Here is a 26670-nt window from a genome sequence, read left to right on the forward strand (position 1 = left end):
GAACCAGTTTGAGCGCCCTAATGACCCCAGGGTCTATGCAGTCCGGGGCCTTTTGCCCCTGCTGGGGTCTCTCAAGGCAGATTCATCCTCTGCAAAGGGTTGGAGAAAGAACAGTTCAGAAGACCCTGAATGAAGAAGAAGAAGAAGAAGAAGAAGAAGAAGAAGAAGAAGAAGAAGACTACGTGGACCCGGCCCGGAACTGTTTGGACTCCGGCAGGTCGGCCCTTTCTCACCAGGTTTGTTCATAACTTTTATGCAGAGACTTTCTAGATGCAGCCGTGTGGTGGAGGGGGTCGAAGAAGACGAGGTCATCTCTGCTTCTCACAGATGACGTGGTCCTCTTAGCTTCATCGAACTACGACTGGGGCAGTTTGCAGCTGAGTGCGAAGCGTCTGAGATGAAGATCAGTAAGTCTGAGGCCATGGTCCTCAGCTGGAGGGTGGATGACCCACTCCAGGACGGGGAGGAGGTCCTGCCTCAGGAGGAGATCGCCCACATCAAGTATCCCAGGATCCTGTTCAGGAGTGGGGGTTAGGGATCTGAGCGGCGTCTGCAGTGATGGGGGGCTTTAACCGGTCTGTCGGGGAGAAGAGAGAGCGAAGCACTTTACTGGTCGATGCACGTTCCAACCCTCACCTACGGTCAAGAGCTTCAGGTCAGGACCAATGGGACAAGATCAGAGATGCAAGCGGCTGAAATGAGTTTCCTCGGCAGCGAGGTCGGGCTCAGCCTTAGAGACACGTCCCGTTAGAGGTGTTCCAGGCATGTCCCACCAGAAAGACGCCTCGCCCCAGGACACCATGGAGGGATTATATGTCCCGTCTGGCCTGGGAGCGTCTGGGGCTCCTCCAGGGGAGGTGGTGGAAGTGTCCAGGGAGAGGACGTCTAGACCTCCCTGCTGAGGCTGCTGTCCCCACGACCCGGACCTGGACCCGGACCCAGACCTGGACCCGGACCTGGACCCAGACCTGGACCCGGATGAGTGGAACCAAATAATATGACCACTTCACCACTTCACCACTTTGCTACTTCACTATTTCACCACTTCACCACTTGGTTTATTTCAGTTTAAAGCTGTGACCTCCCAGATAAAGTCAGTGAGATGAGCTGATGTGTTGAACTCATGCAGGAAGATTAAAGTTGAACTCAATCTGACGCAAACAGGTCTGATTTCCTCTGGTGTGTTTGCTCTGCGGAGAGTTGAGATAAAGTCTGCAGGGACACGCTGTGAGCCGGGGTTAATATTTAGTGTCGAACGTGAGACGCATCACAAACGTGTTGGACAGACAGAGAGAGACAGAGACAGAGACAGAGACAGAGGAGATCGTTGTTGAAGCCGCTCTTTTCCTTCGGATTCATTTATCTTCGTAATCTTCGTCTTCATCATCGTCCCCCATGTCGGTTCTTCCTCTGCGGGTTAAAATCCTGCGACGGGTCTGGAGGTTAAAAGACGTCTTCATCCTCGTCTGCAGCCCCTTCATCCTGCTGCCGCTGGCGCTGAGCACCACGGTGAGAACGCTTCACCACTTCACCACTTCATTACTTCATTACTTCATCTCTTCACCACTTCACCATTTCACCATTTTATCACTTCATTACTTCACCACTTCACCACTTCACTGCTTCACCACTTCACCACTTCACTACTTCATTACTTCATCTCTTCACCACTTCACCACTTCCTTACTGCAACGCTTCACCACTTCATGACTTCATTACTTCACCACTTCATTATTTCACCACATCACTACTTCACTACTTCACCACTTCACCACTTCATCTCTTCACCACTTCACCACTTCACTACTTCATCTCTTCACCACTTCACTACTTCATCACTTCACCACTTCACCACTTCACCATTTCATCACTTCACTACTTCATTTCTTCACCACTTCACCATTTCACCACTTCACTACTTCATCTCTTCACGATTTCACCCCTTCACTACTTCACCACTTCACTACTTCATCTCTTCACCACTTCACCATTTCACCACTTCACCATTTCACCATTTCACCACTTCAATACTTCACCACATCACTACTTCACTACTTCACCACTTCACCATTTCACCACTTCACTACTTCATCTCTTCACGATTTCACCCCTTCACTACTTCATCTCTTCACCACTTCACCATTTCACCATTTCACCACTTCAATACTTCACCACATCACTACTTCACTACTTCACCACTTCACCATTTCACCACTTCACTACTTCATCTCTTCACCACTTCACTACTTCACTATATCACTGACCAGTTCACCACTTCATCACTTCTTCGCTGAGCAGTTCACTTATTTACAAGTTCATTACATCACCACATCACCACTTCACCACTTCACTTCACCGACCACTCCTCTGTAAAGTACTAAAATACGATAATGACCTAATTTCTCACCAGCCCGTCATTGGTCTTGGACCCTCTGGGCCTCCATAGAAACAGTCGTAGTGATGTTTGTCTTCGTTCATTCACAGTTTCCTGTCACTGATTCACCAACAAACTGTACGAAAGGTCACAGACACGTTATTTATTAGTTCGTCCAAACAACCAATCCGTAAACTGTCGTATCGTTCATCTCCACTTTCTAGATTTTGACATAAATGATAAAACATTGTCAGGAAACAAGTTTCAGCTTTTCCTCCTAAAACCAACTTTCCCAGAAATCCACTCTTCCTGGACTCGTCTCCACAGCAGGTTTGTTTTTAACTGGCGAACTCCCAGCATCCTCTGGGGCGTCATGGCCCATTTCCCCTCATTGTCATTCAGTCTCCTGCTTTCTCACGGCCGCATGTTTCCACCTGCAGCGTTTTCTGTTTGCAGAACGGAAAAATAACCAAAGTAATACTGCAAAATAATAATAATAATAATAATAATAATAATAATAATAATAATAATACTCATCATTTATCAGGACAAAATGCAGAAGACAGAAGAAAATGTTTAGTTTCTATCAAATCAAAAATTTTGTTTGGATAAAACGTGAGCAACTAGAGTCAATAATAATTCTAAAAGAGACTGAATATTAGACGCCTCCTCCTCCTCCTTTTCCTCCTCCTCTTCCTGCTCCTCCTCTTCCTCCTCCTCCTCCTCCATGAGGCCTTCAGTGCTCACAGCACCAGTCTGGATCAACACGTCTTCAGTTTTCTACAAAAACAGCTTTTTGTTTTGATGGACATGATGTAACGACAGTCAATACTAAGTTTGAGGTAGTTTTACACGAGTACACTTTATACTTTTGTTTTACCACTGATAAATATAAACATAAATTTAAGTTATGAAACTTAATATTTTTTTCATCTTGTGACTATTTTCACTGATACTTTAAAAAGAATAATTTGTCACGACCCCTTTAATTCCTCCGGAGACGCTTCACTGGACTGAACATACAACTGTGTTCTTCAGCTACGTCTTTTATCCTGTTCATCCGCTGAGTGAATCAGAGTGAATGTGAAAAAAGCCAAAGTACAGAGGATTTTAATGGGAGTTGTTTTAAAAAAAATAAATAAATAAAAAATCTGACACTACAAAAAAGAAAGAAAAAAATAAATAAAATCCCTAAAAATGAATGTTGCTACACAGATTATTGAAAATATTTCAAGTTTTGTGTTTTGTTTTATTTTTAATCAAACTTTTGGTATTTATGATTAGGACTGAAGTGGATGAAAAGATTTATGGGACGAAAGTAGAAAAGAATATTAACACGTGCTATTTTTAGGGTGATTTTCAGGTTGGTAAGAACAATTTTAAAATCAGGTAAGAAGAGCTAAAGTTATTATTACGAGTTAAATTTGGGACTTTGTCATTTGAAGCGTTGTGGCTAAAACAGACGACATGAAGTCCAATGTTTTGTTGAACCATCCATCCACCCTGAGCTGCAGCCACCAGCGGGAACTGTGTCTCAAATATGATCAGGTGACATGGTTTTAACAACAAAACAAAACAGAAATGTGCGTAACTTTGTCCCCCCCCCCTGTGTTTTCTGGAAATTTGGTCAGATGTTGTTTTTTAAGGTACAAACCAGAGCTTTCACAATGAAGGCGATTAATCATCATCATGATTCATGTGATCAGTGAATCATCTGCAGCAGAACGACTGTGAACGTGTCTCAGTTTGTCCAAGTAGCGTTAGCGTTAGCACCAGCTGATCCGGTAGTGACAGGCAGCAGAACCAACCCATAAAGATGGAAGACGCTAAACAGCTAGTTGTTCCTCTCTTTGACAGCTCCCGTTTTACCCTGTTGTGTTTGTGTGTAGGAGGCGGCCTGTGCTTATGTCATAGCCCTCATGGCGGTTTACTGGTGCACTGAGGTGCTGCCGCTGGCGGTGACGGCGCTGCTGCCGACCATCCTGTTCCCCGTCCTCGGCATCATGGAGTCCAAAGATGTAAGAACCGACACACACTGACTCTACTACAGCTGGTACTACAACACTACAACTACTGCAGTAACACATCAGAGTCAGGACTTGTTGTAACTGCACAGCAACACAATGAAAAACTTAACCATTAAGTTCAGATCACGGAACAAAACAAGACATGAAACAAGAAACAGTTGTTGTATCATTCAGCATTCGCTTCATGAACCTGGGATGTGTTCAGAATATATAAAGTAAAGGTGCATAGTAAGTAGATAATTAGCTTTACATAACTACTCTATCTACTGGCAGTTAGTGCATGTTTCCGTTCAGCTCTGGCTCCAACACAACGTCCATGTTCTACTACATGAGGTGAACAGTTCATTGTTCAGCTGAACCGGTGGAGACCAAACATGAAGCTGAGAGAGAGTAAACATTTGACTTTTCACCGTGTGGACTTCAGATTAATGACAGCACTTCTGTCAGGTCAGGTGGATCTCAGTGAGGACGATATTCAGTCCAGTTCTGTTATACACCCAGAGCTGTTTCTGTTCTGCGGCCAAATTCAAACTGTTCCTGATTAACAGATGAGTTTTATAAATTACAGGAGGTTGGATTTCACTTTAAACCTCTGGGTCTGGGTTTGGTTAAAGTAAAGACTTCTTCATGGTTCCTAATAAACCAGTTCAGAGGGGGAACTTGTAGACCACATTAGACCCTGATTAGACCTGACAATGTTTCCTGGATCTTCTCTGATTGGCCCAATGAAAACCACATGACAATAAACCTCACTGAGAGGAACCAGGAACCACGTTACCACAGATGGTTCCTGGTTCCTGGAGGGAGCCTCAGAAGTAAAGAGTTTTTATTTTATTTTATTGTTCTGTGTGTCCAGGTGTGTATGCAGTACCTGAAGGACACCAACATGCTGTTTGTGGGGGGGCTGATGGTGGCCGTGGCCGTGGAGCACTGGAACCTCCACAAACGAATCGCTCTCCGAGTCCTGCTGCTGGTCGGAGTCCGACCCGCGCTGTGAGTCACCGGGTCTACACTCGCCCTGCTAATAAAAGCTAATAAAAGCTAATCAAAGCTAATCAAAGCTAATAAAAGCAAATCAAAGCTAATAAAAGCTAATCAAAGCTAATAAAAGCTAATAAAAGATGCTCCTGCAGAGCCTCTGTAGCTGCTGTCTGAGCCTGAAGGAGCGATTCCAGGACGTTCTCACTGTAACTCTGATCACGGGAAGGACAGAAAATGAAAATAAAAATCATGAACATGAAGTTAAATATTAATATTTCCATCATCTCCTGTGTCCAGCCTGATGCTTGGGTTCATGGGAGTGACGGCCTTCCTTTCCATGTGGATCAGCAACACCGCCACCACCGCCATGATGGTCCCCATCGTCCAGGCCGTCCTGGACCAGCTCCACGGCAACGTAGACCCCGAAACCCCCCCAAAGACCCAGAGCGCTGCTGATAAGCAACAACATGAGGAGAAAACCACCGGCGTCCTGCAAACCACCGCCGCAACCGTCCTGAAGAAAGGTGAGGCCTGCTGGGCTGCATGTCTCCTGCATACCTCCTTCACAGGGAACGCAGATGTTATATTTGTTGGGTTATGGGTCATTTATGTGATATTTAGGGGTAGATTTACTTTTACTAAAAAATGCAAAATCCACAAGAAAAAACTATGGTTTTCTGTAAATAGTACACTTCAAACTTCTAATTCTTTTACTTTTAGGAAATATTTTATAAAACAACGTGTATTTTTATGAATTCGTCGTAATTCAAAGTATGTTTAAAGATGCAGGACCAAATTAAATGACATTAATTCTATTACAGACTCACACCACAGTCTGTCTTTCTTCCCTTTAACACTGTTTGTGTTAATGCTGCATGAAACTTTCCAGGTGTGAAGGAGGAAACGGAGACGCAGGATGATTCAGAAGAAACTAAAAACCTTCCAGACGATGCGCTGCCCGAGAGAGAAGCTGATTCAGAAAATCAAATGGACAAAGAGGAGATGATCAAACCAACACCGTCTGACGGCAGCAGTCCAGGTGAGTCATCATGTTTGATTTAGACAAAATAAAATAAAATCTGGTGGAAAACTCAGAATATTAAATCATGTTTCATGTTTGGTTTTGTCTTTTATTTATCCTTTTCTGGTTTTGTCCTGGTATTTAATTTATTCCTTCATATTTTTAACAAACAAACCTTGAAACAATGAAACAATAAAGTAGATTTAAAAATAAGTAAAAAATAGAAGCATAAAGAAGAAAACAGAACGACTCCGGTCACTGTTGCTCTCTTGTACAAAAACACAAATAACGGTGTAAAACATTAATCCTGTTCCATCTGAACAACATAAATAAGACTTTAAGAAAAATAAATGTGTAGAGTAGAGAATAAACTGTGATGGTTTGACCTCTCGTCCAGTCGTGCTCAGTGTCATTGGTCACATGGACCTGGAGGAGCTGAGCGACGATGAGGACGAGAGGAGGAAGATGAGTAAAGGCCTCCTGCTGTGTGTCTGCTACGCCGCTAGCATCGGAGGCATCGCCACTCTGACCGGGACCGGACCCAACCTGGTCCTGGTCGGACAAATGAGCCAGTAAGAGTCAATATATATATAAATATATAAAACTACCAATGAGCTGTTAGCATCGTAATTAATAATAATAATAATAATAATAATAATAATGTTGAACTTTCAGACTCTTCCCTCGGAACGGAGACGTGGTGAACTTTGCGTCCTGGTTCGCCTTCGCCTTTCCCACCATGGTGCTGATGCTGACGCTGGCCTGGTTCTGGCTGCAGTTCCTCTACATCGGCTGCAAGTGAGTCAGAGATGATGTGATGGTGTTTCTAAAGATCCTCAAAGCAAAGAGATGATCCTAGTGGACCAATTCTAAGAACATTAAACTAGAACCCTGGTGTTTTCTCCTCACTGACACCTCCTCACTGACACCACAGTTTATTTTTAGGCTGTTAGGAGCTAAATGAGAGGGTTCTTTAGGATCTGTAGGATTCGGGTCCAGGTCCATGAGTGTGTTCGTGTCTCTCAGTCTGAGGAGGACGTGGGGATGTGGAGCGGTCCAGTCTCAGAAGGAGAGAGCGGCGTACGAGCTGATCAGGGCCGAGCATGGACGCCTGGGGTCCATGAGCTACGGGGAGTTCAGCGTCCTGGCGCTCTTCATGCTCATGGTGGCGCTGTGGTTCACCAGAGACCCACGCTTCATGGATGGCTGGGCCACCCACGCCTTCAACAGCAGGGCCGAGTGAGTTCTTCATTTAACATACCAGCTCGTAGCATCTAGCATTAATGCTAGGAGTAGCATTAGCATTAGCATAGCTGCTGCTTCTGTTCATTTGAACATTAAAAACCTCCTCCTGATGGATCAGGGCTACGTCAGGTTGAGGAGTGTCCAGGAGGGACAGAAACATGGAGGTAAAAATACAAAGATGACCCAAAGCTGGAGGAGGAAGAGGAGGAGGAAGAGGAGAAGGACATATTACTTCTTTTCCTCGTCCTCCTTTTTTTTATTGCCCTCATTTCTCTATAAATCCATGGGTTTGTTCCCGTTTCCATGGCGCCCCCTCACCTGACCTCGTCCTGGCTCCGCCCCCTCACCTCTCACCTGCTTCCTTCTCTTTTCATTCATAAACTGGCATCGATCTGTTTGTCCGGTCGGACGTTTGTTTTCTCATCATGTCCTTCGTCAAACAAAGAGACATTTGTGATAAGAAAACACTCTGAAAACACTCTTATCAAACTAAAAACTAAAAAGAAAACAACAGTAGAAGTTATGAGTAGTTCAGTTCTGACGTTTATATCTTAACAGAATAAATTTATTTAAGAGGTATTAAAATAAAATAAAATAAAATATCTGCTCTTCACTTTCAATTTGGAAAGCTAAAAAAAAAAAATTATCAGCAAAAACTCATTAAAATCTTTATTTAGTGGTTTTAATTTGCAGTTTAAAATGATTTCACTAAAAGATTATTTTCTGTTCAATCAAATTTGTCTAAAACATGAAGTTTCCCAAAGATCAGATGTTTATTTTGAACTTTCTGTTTGTAAAGACGTTTCTCTTCCCGACCCGACTAAACGTGGCGTCCATCTTCTTCTGCAGGTTTGTTACTGATGCGACCGTCTCTCTGTTTGTTGCCGTGCTGCTGTTCGTTCTTCCCTCCGAGCCTCCGAGGTTCCTCTGCTTCTGGAGGAGCTGTGACACAGGTAACGCTCACACAAACACAAACACCTGGTAGCCTGTTCCTAGTTTGGGTCAAACAACTCTTTCTTTTGATGCAATCAGAGTCCCAGGTCTCCAGAGGCCCCGCCCCTTCACTGCTCACCTGGCAGGTGACGCAAAAGAAGATGCCTTGGAACATCGTGCTGCTACTGGGAGGAGGCTTCGCTCTGGCTAAAGGCAGCGAGGTGACAAACGCTTCATTTAATCAGATTAATCTCAGCGTTGCTAAGGATTAATTCTGATTAATTACAATTAAATGTCATTCATTTTTACCCTGTTAAGCTCTTTCATTGTTCATGTGCAAACAGACTCCAGAGAGTGACAAAGACAAACTAACTTGTTGACATTGTCAAGGACCCTAAGTGTTGGGGTAAAGGTCAGAGGTCATGGTCCTCATGTTTGTTTGTTTCCAGGAGTCCGGTTTGTCCCGATGGCTCGGTGCCCAGATGACGCCGCTCCACTCCATCCCTCCGTGGGCCATCGCCGCCATCCTCTGCCTCCTCATCGCCACCTTCACGGAGTGCGCTAGCAACGTTGCCACGGCAACGCTCTTCCTGCCCATTCTGGCCTCCATGGTAACAAAACCCCCCATCCACCATTACCTGCCACAGCAGTCCAGGTTTCAGTCCAAGTGTTTGGTTGTGTCTGATAAAAGTTCTGCTCTTCATTCTCTGAAGTCTCAGTCGATCAGCCTGAACCCGCTCTACGTCATGATCCCCTGCACCCTCAGCGCCTCCTTCGCCTTCATGTTGCCGGTGGCAACACCTCCCAACGCCATCGTCTTCTCTTACGGCTTACTCAAAGTCTCCGACATGGTGAGTGAGTCCTCCTCCTCTTCCTGGGGATCGTGGCTGTCTGGTTTAAGTGAACAGCTGATGATGTGGTGGTTAAATTGTGACATGTTTGAACAGAGTCTGGTGCCACATCTGACCCTTAGACCCTTATAACCTGACTGTGTTAGAAAAGATTTAGATGATGAATAGAAGTCCATGATGAAGAGGTCTCTTTGTCCTCGTCCTCCTCCTCTTCCTGTAGGCGAGGACCGGCGTGGTGATGAACATCATTGGAATCGGCTGCATCAGTCTGGCCATCAACAGCTGGGGTCGCGTCATATTTTCTCTGGACTCCTTCCCCTCGTGGGCCAACGCCACCGCTCCTGTGTAGAGTTATTCACTCAACATGAACGTTTAACACTCAACTCTGGGCATTCGAGGGAAGTACCCCTGCAGGGAATTTGCTCTTTTATGGCAGCGTAGACACAATTCAACCTTTGGACATTTTATTTCTCTCCGTTGGGCTCATTATACGATCCAGAAGAAGATGGAGATTTACACATGGAACTCCCCAGGACCCCAGCCACCAAGGCTACATGCTACATAGCAATGCTAAGCTAGCTTTTACTGCAAGATGGCTGTGTTGTGTTTATTATCTGTAGTACCGCCAATGGACCACTATATGGAGGCAAAATACTTATGACAATCAGACACAAGGATCTGATCCTTTCAGGTAAGTCACCATGTGGTGCATACTACCGGGTTCGTGGAGTGTTAGTAAATAATGCTTTCCACTATTCCAGTTTGTTTATTAATTAATTATTACATAATAACAAAGATGTGCAGGACTAACTGAGTATTATTTATGATAGTAGCAATGACCTCATGATCAGATTCTGTCAGGAAAGTCATCATGTGGTGCATAGTACTGGGCTCATCAGGTAAAAATCCAATTACTTATAAAAAATAAAATAAAAAATGAGAGTAGAGAGTTGATTGGAATAAAATACTTGTTTAAGCTTTTAATTTGATATATTTGATAGATAGATATGTTTGAAAAAGTAGCTGAACACTCATAAAATAAAATAGTTTGAGTTGGTGTATTTCTCCTCTGGGTTTAAACATGAATACGTCTTTACACTGATGACACCGTTTTATATTTGTGTTACTGATTCTCTTTAATTTGTCATCTAGCATTATTTCCTCCATGATGATTTCCTTATTGTTGATGTTTTTTATTTGGAAAACTGTGAATGTCTGTAATTAGTAAAGAGTCTGTTTGTTTTCTATTGTTTTCTATTTAAACTAAAATAACACAGTTTTTATGTTTTCTATACATTTGTAACTTTCAGACTTTTGTACCGTGTGGTTGCTACAGTTTTATCAGTTATTAATAAAGATTCATATTTGAACTGTGTCATTTATTTTCACATATTTTAAATTATATTAAAAAACACATTCTGATCTTAAACTTTTTGCATGTTTTATCTCCATCACAGTATCATCATGCAGTAGTTCCTCATCTCGTAATTATGCTTCGTATAAAATACATATTTTAAAATGTGCTGTTTGGAACTGAAACTGTATTGCAATTAAAAGGGAAATATGAAAAGAAACTTGAAAAGAAAATAAGTGAAAATAAGTAATATTTCCTTTGTGCTCATCTATAAGATCAAGGTTGAATTTTCCATCAGTGTCCACGTGACTCACACAGAATTATAAAAGAGTAAGAATAAAGTTAATCATCTGAATGTATCATCTGATTAACTCTTGGGAAAGTAGGAAGTGTGGGTAAGTTGATATTTATTTCAAAATAGAACAATTGTACATCTTCTCTAGATGAGTATTTCCCAAAAACAAAAAAAAATACATACATTATTATTATTATTATTATTATTATTATTATTCATGCATCAGGAGTTTTAGTTCTGGTTCTGTAGATGTTTCTGTTCTGTTTTTATTCTTTATATTATCGATTTTGATACTTGTTAAACAAAAGAAACCAATAACTTATAATAATGCTATTAACATTAATAAAGAACAGAATGACTCGTGTTCTTGATTATTTGGCAAAATTGTTTGTAAGAGCCAATACGACAAAGAAATGAAGGCAAAAATATAAATTACAATAACATAACAATAAAAAAAACAATAACCAGCTATATACATTTAAAATATATTTAACTAATGTATTAACTTCCGCCTCCTCTTTTCTTCCCTCTGCTTTTCCTCCTGTTCCTCCTTCTCCTCTTCCTCTCGTCCTCCTGTTATTGTCCAACGTCTCCCTCTAGCGTTACCATTACCACCAGCAGGTGCCGTAAGCGTGCCGTAAATGTCGCAAACACAGTCAGGAGTTCCGTCAGTTCTATCTACACACGTTTAATGGCGGCTGATAAATAGCAACAAAGACTCGATATAGAGTTTGGTTCTTGTTTTGGTTTTTAATTGTAGTTTCGGGACAGTTTGACGTCAGTTTACTCCTCAGAGTGACAGTCCGCTGACTTCGGGAAGATTCTGTCCTCACCCGCTGCCATGGAAACAGGTCTGTAACCGATGCTGTGGCTAATGTTAGCCTGCTAGCGTCCGTCTTATTTGAGGAGATATTTGAATGGAGTCTGGTTCAGACTGGTATAGGTTTAAAGGGATTTGTTTCTTACTTAAACGTGTCTGATCATTTATTTAATCGATACTAGATGTTGTTGAAAACAGTGATATTTAGTTAATAATCTTATGGAGTGGACGCTCCGAACTATGATCATCACCTGCGATGTTTTATGAATAACAGGTAAATGAGCCTCACTGCTTTAATCCGGGCACTTGACCAACATATTTAACTTATTAAATTGGTTGATTGTAGACTGTCTGGTTTAAGTGTACATGCTGATGATGCGGCGGTTAAATTGTGACATTTTTGAACTGAGTCTGGTGCTGAGTCTGACCCTTTGTCAGGGCTGAGTTAGAAAAGCTTCAGATGATGAATAGAAGTTCATGATGAAGACGTTTATTTGTCCTCCTCCTCCTCCTCCGGTCCAGAGGAGCAGGCCAGGAACCGTTTCCAGTCTGAGCTGGAGTTCGTCCAGTGTCTGGCCAACCCCAACTACCTGAACTGTGAGTGACAGACAGACGTGTCCAGGTGAGTCCAGGTGAGTCCAGGTGAGGTGTTGGACTTCATGTCTTTGTCTCTGTTTTGTCTCCGTGTCCAGTCCTGGCCCAGAGAGGCTTCCTGAGGGAGAGACCGTTCATCAACTACCTCAAATACCTGCTGTACTGGAAGGAGCCCGACTACGCCAAGTTCCTCAAGTAAGACAAGAACCAGAGGAACCAGAACCCGAACCACTCACATTATTATTATTTACGAGATTAGATTTATTTATGAACCATGAAACGGCTCCTGAGAGGTTAATGAAATGACACAACATCTCCTGCTCCTTTCCTATCTTCCTCCTCCTCCTCCTCCTCTTCTAACCTTGTCTTCGTCTTCCCCGTCCTCCTCCTCCTCCTCCTCCTCCTCCTCGTCCTCCTCGTCCTCCTCGTCCTCCTCCTCCTCCTCCTCCTCGTCCTCCTCCTCGTCCTCCTCCTCCTCCTCCTCCTCGTCCTCGTCCTCCTCCTCCTCCTCGTCCTCCTCCTCCTCCTCGTCCTCTTCCTCGTCCTCGTCCTCGTCCTCGTCCTCCTCCTCCTCCTCCTCAGGTACCCTCACTGCCTCCACATGCTGGAGCTCCTCCAGTACGAACACTTCAGGAAGGAGCTGGTCAACGCTCAGTGCTCCAAGTTCATAGATGAGCAGCAGCTCCTTCACTGGCAGCATTACTCCAGGAAGAGGACGAGGCTCCAACAGGCCCTGGCCGAGCAGCAGCAGCCTCATCAGCCGCCGCCACAACCCCACGGCAACGCCGCCGCCAAGTCGTGACATCACAGGAAGTGGGAGGAGCTCGGACTTTAAAGCTTTTCGCTTTCACTCCAGCAGAAACGGATGCGGCCACTTCCTGGACTGTTCAACTCTGTATGAATCCGTGATGAATCTGAGGATGACGGTCGCTCATTGGTTGATAATAAAGCTCTAAAAAAAATAAAAAAAAAACACACACACACCATGAATCCTTTTAACAAGATAACGTTTTTTCTTTCTTTTTAATAAAATATATCGAAATGTCAAAGTTTCCTGTTGATATTATTATTATTATTATTATTATTATTATTATTATTATTATGATGTGACCAGGGTGGACCCGCCTCTCACCAAACACAGCTGGGATAGACTCCAGCCCCCCCCATCATCCTAGGGAGGATAAGCTTTAGTAGAAGATGAGATGATTATTATTATCGACTAGACCAGACTATAACATTATTACTATTGTTATTATTAGAATTATTATTATCATCATTATTATTGGTATTATTATGTTATTTTGCATTTCTTAGGACTGAAACGACTGTTTTCTTTGTACATGTAAGTTGACATTTAATTTAATTTATTTTATCATTTCCACACGTACCTGTTTAATTATTGTATAATGTGTTAAATGAATTATTTTAAAAATTATATATATTATTATCAATACGTGTTAATTCAAAAATGTTCCAACACAGTTTTTTTTAATTTGTAATAAAATTAATCAAAGGTTAAATATTAAATAATGGAACAAATATTTATTTTTATTTCAAGTTTCTTTTACTGTTTTCGGTTGCTTTTATTCTGTGATAGGCCGGAGACCTGTCCAGGATGGACCCCGCCTCTCGCCCGGTGCCGCCCGGGAAAGGCTCCAGCAAACCCCGCCACCCTAGTGAGGACGAAGCGGTACGGAAGATGAGATGAGATTGCTTTTATTCTGAAAGGCTGTGATAAGAAAGCTGATTTCTCGCGATATTTCAGGAGAATCCCGCCGGGTGACGTTTCGACGCAGGTTCCGTGAGTTTAGCGACTCCGCCGCGACAAACTAACAACTGACGGTAACTGGTGATGATTAAATGTTGATCACTGATGATTTATTATTGGTTCCTGATCGTCTCCGGTCACAGTCTGTGTCTGAATGTAGCTCCGTAGCGAGTTAGCGGGAAGAAAGTTAATGATAAAATACTAGTTAAAGAAGAAGTAGTCAGTCTGTGTGAGCATGCGCAGTGTGTGACGGACAGTGGGGGCGGATCGATCCATATATCGACCAATATCGATTTTAATTTTCAATAAAAAATAGCTGCTACTGTAATTTTTAATCTACTGTTTTACTCTAAACTCATCACAGTGAAGCATCAAACAAAGTCAAAGTCTCTCTGCTTATTAAACCATCCAGAACAAAACAGTGACATCTTTTAAAGGACATTTTATTAAATGTGAACATTCTCCTCATTTACTTCTTCTTCTTCTTTGCACTAAAACTAATGAAAAAAATCTGGAGTTGTTTTTACTTATAGGTTTTTATTCTCTTATGATGTTTGAGGGAAAGTCCTTGGTCACATTAAAGTAACATACTTAAAAACCACAAATTAAAATAAAATAAGATTTGATTAAAATAAAATATATTAAAAGTATTTTCCAGTAAAATAAAATAGAGATGCTGCTGCTGTCACAGAGCTCACTTTGCCTTCATTGCACTTTAAAAGAAGTGCACAAATAATTTTGTGTTGTTTTAGAACAAAAACTTGTGATAATAACTTATTTACTTATAAACTTTGCCCAAATTCTAATTTTAAGTGATTAATGATGAAAAAGTTAAATCACACAAACACTTGCAGGTCATGAACATTCATTCATTCAGATTCAGATTCAGATTGATGACGCATTCACTTTAATTATTAAAAGGTATCGATATCAGTGCTGTTTCTGTTTGTCCATAACTCCACTACTAATACTTTTATTGGAAGAATTGCAGTTTAAGCCTTAAATATGCGATGTCATCCCACCATGGACCCGATTAGACCCTCTGACCTCATGTTTGTGCCCCTGGTACATTAGTGCAGTCATGATCCCAAGTCCTAATAAGTGACTGGCTGCATGGTGCACCCATCCTGCCAGGTCCACCCCCACCCACGAAACATTTCATGATAATATCATCCTCTTACTTCATTGGCACCAGTTCATTTACAGCCTCCATTCCCTGTTTAAACTCCATAACACTCAACTTAATCATCCTCAGAGCTGCAACTTTCTCATTTCAGCTTCTGATGATTGAAATAATTCACAACTGGAGCTAAAACTCCACCTTCTCTCCTCATTCACAAATCTGCTGCATCCAACCATGACCACTCTCCCTGTTCCTAATCAGAGGTTTGATGTTTCTTATCTTGTGATGAATTGTGTATCTTCTGATGTGTACATGTATTCTCCTGTGTTTGTTGCATCTGGACCAGATCTTCCCTTCAAATGAGAACTTGTTCTGAATCGACTCACCTGGATTTAATAAAGGTGAAATAAACATAATAGGAGGAAGATGCTGCAGCAGGTGGCGGTAGTCGGAGCCGGAGCCGCCGGACTCTGTGCAGCCCGACACATCCTGTCCCGTCCGACCCGCTTCGCCCCCCCGGTGGTGTACGAGCTCAGCGACGAGGTCGGAGGAACCTGGCGCTACGAAGAACGGGTCGGAGCCTCCGACACCGGGCGGCCGGTCCACAGCAGCATGTACCGGGACCTCAGGTCAGTTCACCTGTCTGCACTACAGACTCTTACTACCTCACTGAGTTTAGTTTAGTTTAAAGGGAGAGGATGATGGGGAAAGGAGGGGAGGATGGTGGAGCTTGGAAGACGGAGGTTGGGTGGTGGAAGCGTAAGGATGATGAGGTATAGAAATAAACGGGGGAGGATGTTGGTGTCTCTTTGTGAAACCTTCTCAGTCAAAGACTCTGATTCCACCGACAGGACCAACCTGCCCAAGGAGGTGATGATGTTCCCTGATTTCCCGTTCGACCCCCATCTGAGCAGCTTCCTGCCCCATCAGGAGGTCCAGAGGTACCTGGAGAGATACTGCCAGAGCCACCACATCCGGCCTCACATCCGGGTGGGTCCTCCACAAAAGCCTCAGATCCACGTCCCGGGGGAACGTAGGATCCACGGACTCACTGTGTCTCTGCTCTGGTTCAAAGTTCAACACCGTGGTGGAAACCGTGAAGCCTGTCGTCATGACGACGGAGGGCGGCGAGGAGAAGACGACCTGGGAGGTGACGTCGTCTGATTGGTCCGGCCGTCAGAAAACAGAGACCTTTGACTCGGTGTTGGTCTGCTCCGGGTAACGTTTAACTTTAACACGTTTGACTCCATGTGTCAAGTTCTTCACGTTTGTTTGTTGACACCTTAAATAGTTCTTTAAATAAAACAAACCCACATGAACATCCAGTACATACCTGTTAGCAACTATGAGGAAATATGCAGATAAATCTCACTGACTGACCTTAAATTGCTCGTTCTTTTCTAAGATAGCTGGTGAGTTAGCTACATGTCGCTCTAAAACCTGAAGACTGCGATACACCAAGCTAACAGTTAGCCATTTACCAGCTAACAGTAGCTCCTCCTAACTTCAATGGGGTCAAATTGACTCCAGGGATAAATATTATGAGGGTTAAATCATGTCTGTCTCCATCACATTTAGTCACTGAAAGTTTAAATCAACATAATGTTTCATTTGTTTTAATCATGTTTAATTTTTTAAGTTCACCTGATATTTGTCCTGAAGGCACTACTCTGACCCGCACATCCCCGACATACCAGGAATAGACAACTTTAAAGGTACAGTCAGCGTCTATGTTTCTGTCAATGTTTGCTAAAGCTAAAGCTAAAGACACACCTAGCCAACAGTCAGCTAACCAATGTTGGGTGCTCAGTTTTAGATTCCTTGCCTCCCAGCTCACAGTAGCTCCTCCTAGCTTCTTAGCCTCAAGCTAACAGTAGCTCCTCCTAGCTTCCCTCTCAGCTGACAGCTAGCATGGAAACATCTTCAGGTTCTATGAAACTACAAAGCTAGCCGTCTTTCAACCTCCACATCCATCAGGCTTTCAGCTCTCTGAAGTTTGTTCCCTGTTAGAAAACTTGAACTCTGTAAATGTAGTTCTTAACTTTATCCTCTTCAGTTCTTTCACGGCCATCTTTCTTCGTTTGACATGTTCACATTAGCCAGATTAGCTGTCCTTCTTTTTCGCCTGAACTAAAATATCTTTAAATGTGAACAAGTCACTGTCTTTAACAGCTCTAGGCTAACAGTTCCCATGTCATTATGCTAAGCTAGGCTAACTGCACAGTTGTGTGTGTGCTGACCTACATGAGGTGACTCTGAATGTTGTCTCTGTTGAAGGAAACGTGCTCCACAGTCATTCATACAAGTATCCAGAGCCCTTCTCAGGTCAGTCGGTGGTCGTTCTGGGAGCTAAAGCTTCAGGACTGGACATCTCCATGGAACTGGCTAAAGTTGGAGCTCAGGTAATAAACTGCAGCACATGTAACATCAGAGTCACACATCTCGCTCGGGTTCAACATAACGGATGTTTCCAGTTAGCCTCCTACATAACACATAACAGTAACTCCTCCTAGCCTCTTAGCTAACGGTACGCTTCCTAACCTGGCAGCTAACAGTAGCTCCTCCTAGCTTCCTGGCCTGTGAGCTAACAGTAGCTCCTCCTAGCTTCCCAGCTTAAAGGGCACTCATATAATAAACACACCAACATTTAAATAAAACACTTGAGAAGTATGAAGACCCTTAGGAAAAAGTATGTGCTGAGAAATGTAAATAATGTAAAATAATGTACATAAAGTACAGTGTTGGGATGATGGTCTGTTTGATGTTCCATGTTTCTCTTTCCAGGTGACTCTGAGTCATCATCATCCTCGTTTCACGTTTCCTCTTCCTCCAGAGATCCAGCAGTCCAGTCCAGTGGTGGCGGTGGAGGACGACGGCCGCCTTCGTCTCCAGGTGACTTTGAGTCATTTATCAGCACGTGTCCTTTGGGACGTTACCAGCACCTTTTGAATGAAGTGTAAGACCTTGTTTAAATGGGTCCCAGGACGGCTCGGTGGTCCAGGCCGACGTCCTGATGTTCTGCACCGGGTACAACTTCAAGTTTCCATTCCTGGACGGAGCTCAGCTGTCTCTGGAGGTCCAGGACCAGACGGTGTCTCCTCTGTACCGCTTCATGCTGCCTCCGGCCTTCCCCTCGCTCGTCTTCATCGGCATCTGCACCCTCATCTGTCCCTTCCCCAACTTCAACTGCCAGGTGAGACACGAGAGTCCGAGACGTCCCCACAGGTCGACCGGTCCGACCGACCTTCACCCATCTTAAATCTGATTCCTGCAGGTCCAGTTCGCTCTGGCCGTGTTGGACGGTTCTGTCACTTTACCGTCTCGGGCTCAGATGGAGGACGAGGTCCGATGGCAGCTCCAGGAGAAACTGGAGAAGGGGGTGAAACAGCGCCACCTGCTGAGGTTGGATCAGGACCAGTGGGAGTACTGCGACGCGCTAGCTCGCTCCGCTGGTTTCCCCCCGCTGCCTCCAGTCGTTCGCAGTCTGTATGAGGAGGTGTGGCGACAACGACGAATTCACCCCAGAAACTACCGGAGGCTCAACTACAGACTGATCAGTGACACCGAGTGGGAGCTGCTTAGTTAAAACACCAGATGAGCTTAAATCCACACAAACTAACTCTTTTATAGTCATTCATAAATTCATGTCAACTTAACATTTTATTGAAAATCTTATTTAACCTGAGAAAACAATCTGAGAGCAAATATCAAGTGTTCAGCGCCTCCACCGAACAAAAGATCAGACTTCAAAACTACAAAAAAAAACGACAACTGTCCATTTGTACAAGAGAAGCTGCTGTTTCCACTGATACCCAGCATCATGTCGCTGGAGCTAACCAGCTAGCCTCAGCTAACCAGCTAGCCTCAGCTAACTAGCTAGCCTCAGCTAACAGAGAAAACACACAGACAAACTTTGAATTTCTTAGTCATCATGTCAGAATTTCCTCTTCTGTTTCAATATTTCATCAAAACCAAAAACTACTGACAACTAATGTCAGTGATCTAGTTTTTATTATCTTCTGGGTCCTTTAGAGTTTATCATGATTCTACATCAACTATGAACCACATGGAGACTGGACTCATAGAATCTGAACCCTGTGCCTCAGCATTTCATATATTTTCTTTGCCTCCATCTAGTGGTCGAATTGTGTTACGACAGATAATAAACACATTGCAGCCATCTTGTAGTGAAAGTTAGCTTAGCATTGCTATGTAGCATGTAGCCTTGGTGGCTGTTAGCTTAGCATTGCTATGTAGCATGTAGCCTTGGTGGCTGTTAGCTTAGCATTGCTACGTAGCAGGTAGTCTTGGTGGCTGTTAGCTTAGCATTGCTATGTAGCATGTAGCCTTGGTGGCTGGTAGCTTAGCATTGCTATGTAGCATGTAGCCTTGGTGGCTGGTAGCTTAGCATTGCTATGTAGCATGTAGCCTTGGTGGCTGGGGTCCTGGGGAGTTCCATGTGTAAATCTTCATCTTCTTCTGGATCGTATAATGAGCTCAATGGTAGAATGTGATGATGTCATTTCCTCTTTTTTTTTTTTTTTTAGTAGTGACTCATCTCTTTACTTAATTTTTTTAGATCTAAGTTAATTAATTCTATTGAATTCTTCATGTTCTCAACCCGCGTTTGCCTTTTGATTAAAATAAATACATGTTCAAAGAAACAAAGAAGCTTAATACTGATCAACAAACAGTTATTTAGAGGAAAATGTGAATTCTGTGACAGAAAATAAAATGTGTCATAAAATACAATAATGCAAATGCAGATGACACTTGTTTATATTTGTGTTCCTGATTCTCTTCCATTTGACTAAAGATGTTTAGTTTAGTATTTCCTGTGTAATTCATAATAATTCCTGTATTTTTTTTATTGTTAATGTTTTTATTTGTGGAACTTTGACTTGATCTTCAATGTCCGACAAGAATTGTTTGTGTTGTTAAAGTGAGAACAGTGATTGTATTTTCATTTAGTTTTATATGTTTTATTAGAAAATCTAACATCTGAATTGTATTTTTTTTAAATGTCTCAGTCTTTATCAAAGTGTCAGGATTGTTTCTTCTTTTTCTTATATTAAATCTTCACGTTAAAGGCGTGTAAATCTGTAATTGTAAACCAAATAAAAGTGCAATATTTTCTATTAATTCTTTGTAATAAAATAAGTGAAATATAAAGATATGATGTTGAGTCTGATTTATGTTGATGTGTTGACAAGTGTAAAGGTTAAACAGTAGCATCTGAGGAAAATACGAACAACGCCCTTCACATTATTCATATACGAGAAATGAATCTTTGATAAGTTCTTCTTTGTTTCACACCTTATCACCACATGTTTAGATTATTATCAGGAACATGTGTGGGTGGTGTCTGACTGAAAATCTCATGACTTCCCTCTAATAATGAGTTAATGCTGCAAATGTGGGAAGTTCATTTGTTTCTAGTTTATTTTTTATTCAGTGAGTGGAGGAACTTCGTGGCCTGGAAACTCCAGACAGACACCACCCAACGCGTTGTTTGTTTGTTGTTTGTGATAAAAACTTGAACCAGTCATTTAGACATGAAGGAAAAAACAAAAGTCCATTCTTCTCAGTTTCAGCTGATTTCTTAATTAACACCACGACATGAACGACTGAGAACCTTCTCAGAGACACTTCAGGATCTTTTTTTTAATTTTATTATTATTTTAACATTTTGACTTTTTTTGTTGGGTGTATTTTATTTTAGTTCACAGTTTATTTTATTTTATTTTTTTTATTTTCGATGGTTTTATTCTGGAGGGCTCTAACAGGAAACTGTCGTTTTGCTTTACGGTGTCGTGACTTGAATCTTGTCACTGAAAGAAAACAGTCCCGGCGGCTCCACAGCGGAAACTAACGACTGACGGTAACTGGTGGTGATTAAATGTTGATTACTGATGATTTATTATTGGATCCTGATCGTGTCTGAATGTAGCTCCATAATGAGCTAGCTGGAAGAAAGTTAATAATAAAATACTAGTTAAATAAGAAGTAGTTGGTGGATGTGAGCATGCGCGGCGTGTGACCAGTCCTGTGACTGGTGGGATGTTCGGTTCTTTTCTGAGAGTCTGATATTTTAGCCCAACTCAGTAAATACACCTGGTTTTGAGCTGATGAGCCTCTTTGCATTCAGCGTTTTTATGAGAAGCCTAAAAAACTTTTAAAAGTGCAGCTGGACTTGTTGAGTTTAGAAAAGACGGGCGGTTTGTCCTCTGTCCCTGTGAATGGTCGAGACCCATCATCAGTCATATGTGTCAATGGGGTCGAAGCTTATTGGGAACAGAAGGTAAGATTTTAAATCGATGGCACATTATATCTCAGGTCTCAGAAGGTTTTTCCAATCTGACATAAGATGCGTTTCTATTCCCCTGGAAAGGAGCAAAATCTAAATCTCTCAAGAATGAACTGGGAATGGAAACATCTATGTCTCTAAAACATTTTTACGCTCTCATGAGGAGGTTTTTCAGACGTATCGATATAAAGGTTAATATGAAAGTGCAATGGACACGCTTATTTGGCATTTCACCGGAGATGATGCAGGAGGTCACACAACCACTTCATTTTAAGTCCCTCAAAGAGACAAGAGTTTAAGAGAATTATGGGACATCACCACTAAACCTCTTTAAATGGAAACACGTACAAATTACAAAAGATCTGGACGTTGTTGTCTTCAGGGGAAGACGTCCTCTGTCCTCCAGGTGGAGGTGGACGTCTGAGTCGTGTGTCTCTTGTGTTGGTCCATGAGTTTGTGGATGGTTGTTTGGTTTCAGTTCGTTCCTCTCTGGGGGTTTTGTCTTTGGGAAACTCGTCCATCCCAAACACAAAGTACCCCCTGTTTCCTGGTCCTCAGGCCTCAGCGGCTTCCTCTGTCCCCGTGAGGATGAGGAGGATGCTGCAGCAGGTGGCGGTAGTCGGAGCCGGAGCCGCCGGACTCTGTGCAGCCCGACACATCCTGTCCCGTCCGACCCGCTTCGCCCCCCCCGTGGTTTACGAGCTCAGCGACGAGGTCGGAGGAACCTGGCGCTACGAAGAACGGGTCGGAGCCTCCGACACCGGGCGGCCGGTCCACAGCAGCATGTACCGGGACCTCAGGTCAGTTCACCTGTCTGCACTACAGACTCTTACTACCTCACTGAGTTTAGTTCAGTTTAAAGGGAGAGGATGATGGGGAAAGGAGGGGAGGATGGTGGAGCTTGGAAGACGGAGGTTGGGTGGTGGAAGCGTAAGGATGATGAGGTATAGAAATGAACGGGGGAGGATGTTGGTGTCTCTTTGTGAAACCTTCTCAGTCAAAGACTCTGATTCCACCGACAGGACCAACCTGCCCAAGGAGGTGATGATGTTCCCTGATTTCCCGTTCGACCCCCATCTGAGCAGCTTCCTGCCCCATCAGGAGGTCCAGAGGTACCTGGAGAGATACTGCCAGAGCCACCACATCCGGCCTCACATCCGGGTGGGTCTTCCACAAAGGCCTCAGATCCACGTCCCGGGGGAACGTAGGATCCACGGACTCACTGTGTCTCTGCTCTGGTTCAAAGTTCAACACCGTGGTGGAAACCGTGAAGCCTGTCGTCATGACGACGGAGGGCGGCGAGGAGAAGACGACTTGGGAGGTGACGTCGTCTGATTGGTCCGGCCGTCAGAAAACAGAGACCTTTGACTCGGTGTTGGTCTGCTCTGGGTAACGTTTAACTTTAACACGTTTGACTCCATGTGTCAAGTTCTTTACGTTTGTTTGTTGACCACTTAAATAGTTCTTTAAATAAAACAAACCCACATGAACATCCAGCACATACCTGTTAGCAACTATGGAGAAATATGCAGATAAATCTCACTGACTGACCTTAAATTGCTCGTTCTTTTCTAAGCTAGCTGGTGAGTTAGCTACATGTCACTCTAAAACCTGAAGACTGCGATACACCAAGCTAACAGTTAGCCATTTACCAGCTAACAGGAGCTCCTCCTATCTTAAATGGGGTCAAATTGACTCCAGGGATAAATATTATGAGGGTTAAATCATGTCTGTCTCCATCACATTTAGTCACTGAAAGTTTAAATCAACATAATGTTTCATTTGTTTTAATCGTGTTTAATTTTTTAAGTTCACCTGATATTTGTCCTGAAGGCACTACTCTGACCCTCACATCCCCGACATACCAGGAATAGACAACTTTAAAGGTACAGTCAGCGTCTATGTTTCTGTCAATGTTTGCTAAAGCTAAAGCCAAAGACACACCTAGCCAACAGTCAGCTAACCAATGTTGGGTGCTCAGTTTTAGATTCCTTGCCTCCCAGCTAACAGTAGCTCCTCCTAGCGTCTTAGCCTCAAGCTAACAGTAGCTCCTCCTAGCTTCCCTCTCAGCTAACAGCTAGCATTGAAACATCTTCAGGTTCTATGAAACTACAAAGCTAGCCGTCTTTCAGCGTCTATGCCGTCTTTCCTTCCTGGACTTTACCATGTTAGCATCAGTCAGATTTTCTGTCATTGTTCTTCTTCTGAATTGAAATGGTTTTGATGAGAATGACTCCATTTCTTTTTAACAGTTCCCATGTCATTATGCTAAGCTAGGCTAACTGCACAGTTGTGTGTGTGCTGACCACCATGAGGTGACTCTGAATGTTGTCTGTGTTGAAGGAAACGTGCTCCACAGTCATTCATACCGGTATCCAGAGCCGTTCTCAGGTCAGTCGGTGGTCGTTCTGGGAGCTAATGCTTCAGGACTGGACATCTCCATGGAACTGGCTAAAGTTGGAGCTCAGGTAATAAACAAACATCGCAGTGTTTAAAAAACGTATCGTCACGTATCCATAGACGTATCTCCAAGAGATTGAAGTTAAAAAATGTGGTGTTTACCTTAGTACCTCCTGCCAACATTAGAGCAGAGGGTTAAGTTGTTGTTGATCGACTGTCAGATTGGAGTTGTGTTGTATTTCAATCAGTGATCAACATATTCTGGAAGAAGAAGTTGAACACCAACCACTTTTCAAATAAACTCAAAGAAATGACTTAGAGAAGGACACAAGGACACCCAGACTACTCGATGGAGACAAGTGATGAAAGAACCTAGGACTACTGGTCAAAGAGATATCTATCTGGACTAGAGTTCGTCCAAAGACATAGAAAAGTATGTCCAAGTCTGCAACTGGAATAAGGTTCTTTGGTCTGAGAAGACCAAAGTTGAGCTTTTGGTTGATGAGAGTAGACGTGCTGAGGAAAGGACACCAGACACTAAACACAGCGTCTCCACGTGAAGCTTGATGGAAGCTGCCTCATGTTGATGGCTGGGACATCTGGACCCTGGAGGACAGTCTGATTCAGTCTGCAAGACAACCACAACTGTGGACAATGTCTATTTTTAACAGCAAATGACCGGAAGGAAACAATGGAAGCTAGAGAGTGTTTATTAGCCAGGACCATTGTCCTTGCCTTCAAAATAAACCACTGCAGTCTGTGAAGGAATGAAAAGGTTATTTTCATGTTTCTGATGTTCCATGTTTCTCTTTCCAGGTGACTCTGAGTCATCATCATCCTCGTTTCACGTTTCCTCTTCCTCCAGAGATCCAGCAGTCCAGTCCAGTGGTGGCGGTGGAGGACGACGGCCGCCTTCGTCTCCAGGTGACTTTGAGTCATTTATCAGCACGTGTCCTTTAGGACGTTACCAGCACCTTTTGAATGAAGTGTAAGACCTTGTTTAAATGGGTCCCAGGACGGCTCGGTGGTCCAGGCCGACGTCCTGATGTTCTGCACCGGGTACAACTTCAAGTTTCCATTCCTGGACGGAGCTCAGCTGTCTCTGGAGGTCCAGGACCAGACGGTGTCTCCTCTGTACCGCTTCATGCTGCCTCCGGCCTTCCCCTCGCTCGTCTTCATCGGCATCTGCACCCTCATCTGTCCCTTCCCCAACTTCAACTGCCAGGTGAGACACGAGAGTCCGAGACGTCCCCACAGGTCGACCGGTCCGACCGACCTTCACCCATCTTAAATCTGATCCCTGCAGGTCCAGTTCGCTCTGGCCGTGTTGGACGGTTCTGTCACTTTACCGCCTCGGGCTCAGATGGAGGACGAGGTCCGATGGCAGCTCCAGGAGAAACTGGAGAAGGGGGTGAAACAGCGCCACCTGCTGAAGTTGGATCAGGACCAGTGGGAGTACTGCGACGCGCTAGCTCGCTCCGCTGGTTTCCCCCCGCTGCCTCCGGCCATGCGCAGTCTGTATGACGAGGTGTGGCGACAGCACGACATTCACCCCGAAAACTACCGGAGGCTCAACTACAGACTGATCAGTGACACCGAGTGGGAGCTGCTCAGTTAAAACACCAGATGAACAAACAAGTCCTCGAAAGCGTCCGTTGTCGCAACAGACCATGTTCGGTTTGGAGGTTTGATTTAACTTCATTAAATCAGTTGCACATGTGTTTAAATTCACTCTAATTGTTTTACTAATGTTGATGAAGCACTTTTATGTATCTAGATCAGATGACGTTTCAGCCATCGGTCTTCATGTGATTATCAGAAACAACACTAACCTACCTCGATCAGTTCAGTCCTCAGTTTTTATACATTTTCTGATGAAACACTTAATCAGTGAAGGTTTATGTTTTTTAGAACGAATCCTTTACATAATTTTCCTAAAATAAATAAATCTACTGAGATCAAATGTTGTCGGTTTTGGTCCATTTTCTACAGAACGGATATTTTGTCCACTGGTACAAACCTCCATGTTCTCCTGAGGATGAATCCTTGTGACGCTGGTTATTTACGTTTCCTCCATGAGCTCGATACTCGTTTAATCATCTCGACAATCGGACGTGATTCTAGAGTCAGAGTTTTAATATCAAACCACTGTCACAAAGCTGTCATTGGCTTTAATAAAGAAAGAAAACTGATCGTCTCCGATTCCAACAGACCCTGAAGACTCTGTCTGCCCTCCTAAAAATATTAACTTTAAACCACATTCTTTCTACTGTTGTGCTCATTTAAAAAAACAGAAAACTGAAATTAACTCTTGTTTTTTGAGTGTGCTGTGACAGTTTAACAGGAGAATTTATTCCCCTCCAGATGAACCAACATGAAGTTTATTCCTCAGCTCAACAGTTGTTTCTGATGAAAACTTTTCCCTTTAGCTGCAAATGGATTTTTTTGTTCAGGGCCTATTAGCAAGAGTTAGCATCCCAGAAGACGAATCCTTCAGACTTTGGTCATTCGCTGACGAGTTTTAAATGGATCGATTAAAACTTTCAATCATTTGTGTTTCCCTCAGGATGAACTTTA

The 26670-nt window shown here is 43.3% G+C and overlaps 4 protein-coding genes across 5 annotated transcripts; all 4 read left to right on the forward strand.

The window, feature by feature from the left end:
- Positions 1 to 1222: 1222 nt before the first annotated feature.
- LOC125021480 (solute carrier family 13 member 5-like) lies at positions 1223 to 10802 on the forward strand. Its single transcript, XM_047607572.1, has 13 exons — positions 1223 to 1509; positions 4264 to 4392; positions 5258 to 5394; positions 5680 to 5906; positions 6272 to 6421; positions 6801 to 6975; positions 7079 to 7201; positions 7430 to 7642; positions 8498 to 8601; positions 8681 to 8802; positions 9031 to 9192; positions 9295 to 9432; positions 9653 to 10802. Exons 1-13 carry the CDS (start codon positions 1396 to 1398, stop codon positions 9779 to 9781), a joined length of 1923 nt encoding a protein of 640 aa, XP_047463528.1. The 5' UTR covers positions 1223 to 1395; the 3' UTR covers positions 9782 to 10802.
- Positions 10803 to 11724: 922 nt separating this feature from the next.
- Positions 11725 to 13544, forward strand: med31 (mediator complex subunit 31). Its single transcript, XM_047607669.1, has 4 exons — positions 11725 to 11932; positions 12424 to 12498; positions 12594 to 12690; positions 13078 to 13544. The coding sequence occupies exons 1-4, from the start codon at positions 11923 to 11925 to the stop codon at positions 13295 to 13297; spliced, it is 402 nt and encodes a 133-aa protein (XP_047463625.1). The 5' UTR covers positions 11725 to 11922; the 3' UTR covers positions 13298 to 13544.
- A 657-nt stretch (positions 13545 to 14201) lies between these two features.
- LOC125021498 (flavin-containing monooxygenase FMO GS-OX4-like) lies at positions 14202 to 19564 on the forward strand. Its single transcript, XM_047607603.1, has 9 exons — positions 14202 to 14337; positions 15733 to 16015; positions 16238 to 16376; positions 16462 to 16604; positions 17049 to 17101; positions 17664 to 17788; positions 18171 to 18278; positions 18370 to 18579; positions 18661 to 19564. The coding sequence occupies exons 2-9, from the start codon at positions 15813 to 15815 to the stop codon at positions 18970 to 18972; spliced, it is 1293 nt and encodes a 430-aa protein (XP_047463559.1). The 5' UTR covers positions 14202 to 14337; positions 15733 to 15812; the 3' UTR covers positions 18973 to 19564.
- A 1565-nt stretch (positions 19565 to 21129) lies between these two features.
- On the forward strand, positions 21130 to 26056 carry LOC125021497 (flavin-containing monooxygenase FMO GS-OX4-like). 2 transcript variants are annotated; one of them, XM_047607601.1, is made up of 9 exons: positions 21130 to 21267; positions 22252 to 22493; positions 22716 to 22854; positions 22940 to 23082; positions 23527 to 23579; positions 24037 to 24161; positions 24910 to 25017; positions 25109 to 25318; positions 25400 to 26056. In XM_047607601.1, the coding sequence occupies exons 2-9, from the start codon at positions 22282 to 22284 to the stop codon at positions 25709 to 25711; spliced, it is 1302 nt and encodes a 433-aa protein (XP_047463557.1). In that variant the 5' UTR covers positions 21130 to 21267; positions 22252 to 22281; the 3' UTR covers positions 25712 to 26056. The 2 variants fall into 2 exon arrangements, with proteins under 2 accessions (XP_047463557.1, XP_047463558.1); XM_047607602.1 differs by lacking the exon at positions 21130 to 21267 and adding an exon at positions 21277 to 21687.
- The last annotated feature ends 614 nt before the right edge of the window (positions 26057 to 26670 follow it).

The sequence above is a fragment of the Mugil cephalus genome, chromosome 15, assembly GCF_022458985.1.
Source record: "Mugil cephalus isolate CIBA_MC_2020 chromosome 15, CIBA_Mcephalus_1.1, whole genome shotgun sequence".
NCBI classification, from domain to species: Eukaryota; Metazoa; Chordata; class Actinopteri; order Mugiliformes; family Mugilidae; genus Mugil; species Mugil cephalus.

Excerpts from the sequence above, each read along its gene's own strand:
- LOC125021480 (XM_047607572.1), top strand. The coding sequence starts at position 1,396 with ATGTCGGTTCTTCCTCTGCGGGTTAAAATCCTGCGACGGGTCTGGAGG. Across the intron at positions 6,976-7,078 it reads CTGGTCGGACAAATGAGCCA|ACTCTTCCCTCGGAACGGAG; the intron begins GTAAGAGTCAAT and ends TTGAACTTTCAG. Across the intron at positions 7,643-8,497 it reads GCCTTCAACAGCAGGGCCGA|GTTTGTTACTGATGCGACCG; the intron begins GTGAGTTCTTCA and ends CTTCTTCTGCAG.
- med31 (XM_047607669.1), top strand. Across the intron at positions 12,499-12,593 it reads CAACCCCAACTACCTGAACT|TCCTGGCCCAGAGAGGCTTC; the intron begins GTGAGTGACAGA and ends CTCCGTGTCCAG. Across the intron at positions 12,691-13,077 it reads GACTACGCCAAGTTCCTCAA|GTACCCTCACTGCCTCCACA; the intron begins GTAAGACAAGAA and ends CCTCCTCCTCAG.
- LOC125021498 (XM_047607603.1), top strand. The coding sequence starts at position 15,813 with ATGCTGCAGCAGGTGGCGGTAGTCGGAGCCGGAGCCGCCGGACTCTGT. Across the intron at positions 16,377-16,461 it reads ACATCCGGCCTCACATCCGG|TTCAACACCGTGGTGGAAAC; the intron begins GTGGGTCCTCCA and ends TCTGGTTCAAAG. Across the intron at positions 17,102-17,663 it reads AGGAATAGACAACTTTAAAG|GAAACGTGCTCCACAGTCAT; the intron begins GTACAGTCAGCG and ends TCTCTGTTGAAG.
- LOC125021497 (XM_047607601.1), top strand. The coding sequence starts at position 22,282 with ATGAGGAGGATGCTGCAGCAGGTGGCGGTAGTCGGAGCCGGAGCCGCC. Across the intron at positions 22,855-22,939 it reads ACATCCGGCCTCACATCCGG|TTCAACACCGTGGTGGAAAC; the intron begins GTGGGTCTTCCA and ends TCTGGTTCAAAG. Across the intron at positions 23,083-23,526 it reads TCGGTGTTGGTCTGCTCTGG|GCACTACTCTGACCCTCACA; the intron begins GTAACGTTTAAC and ends TTTGTCCTGAAG.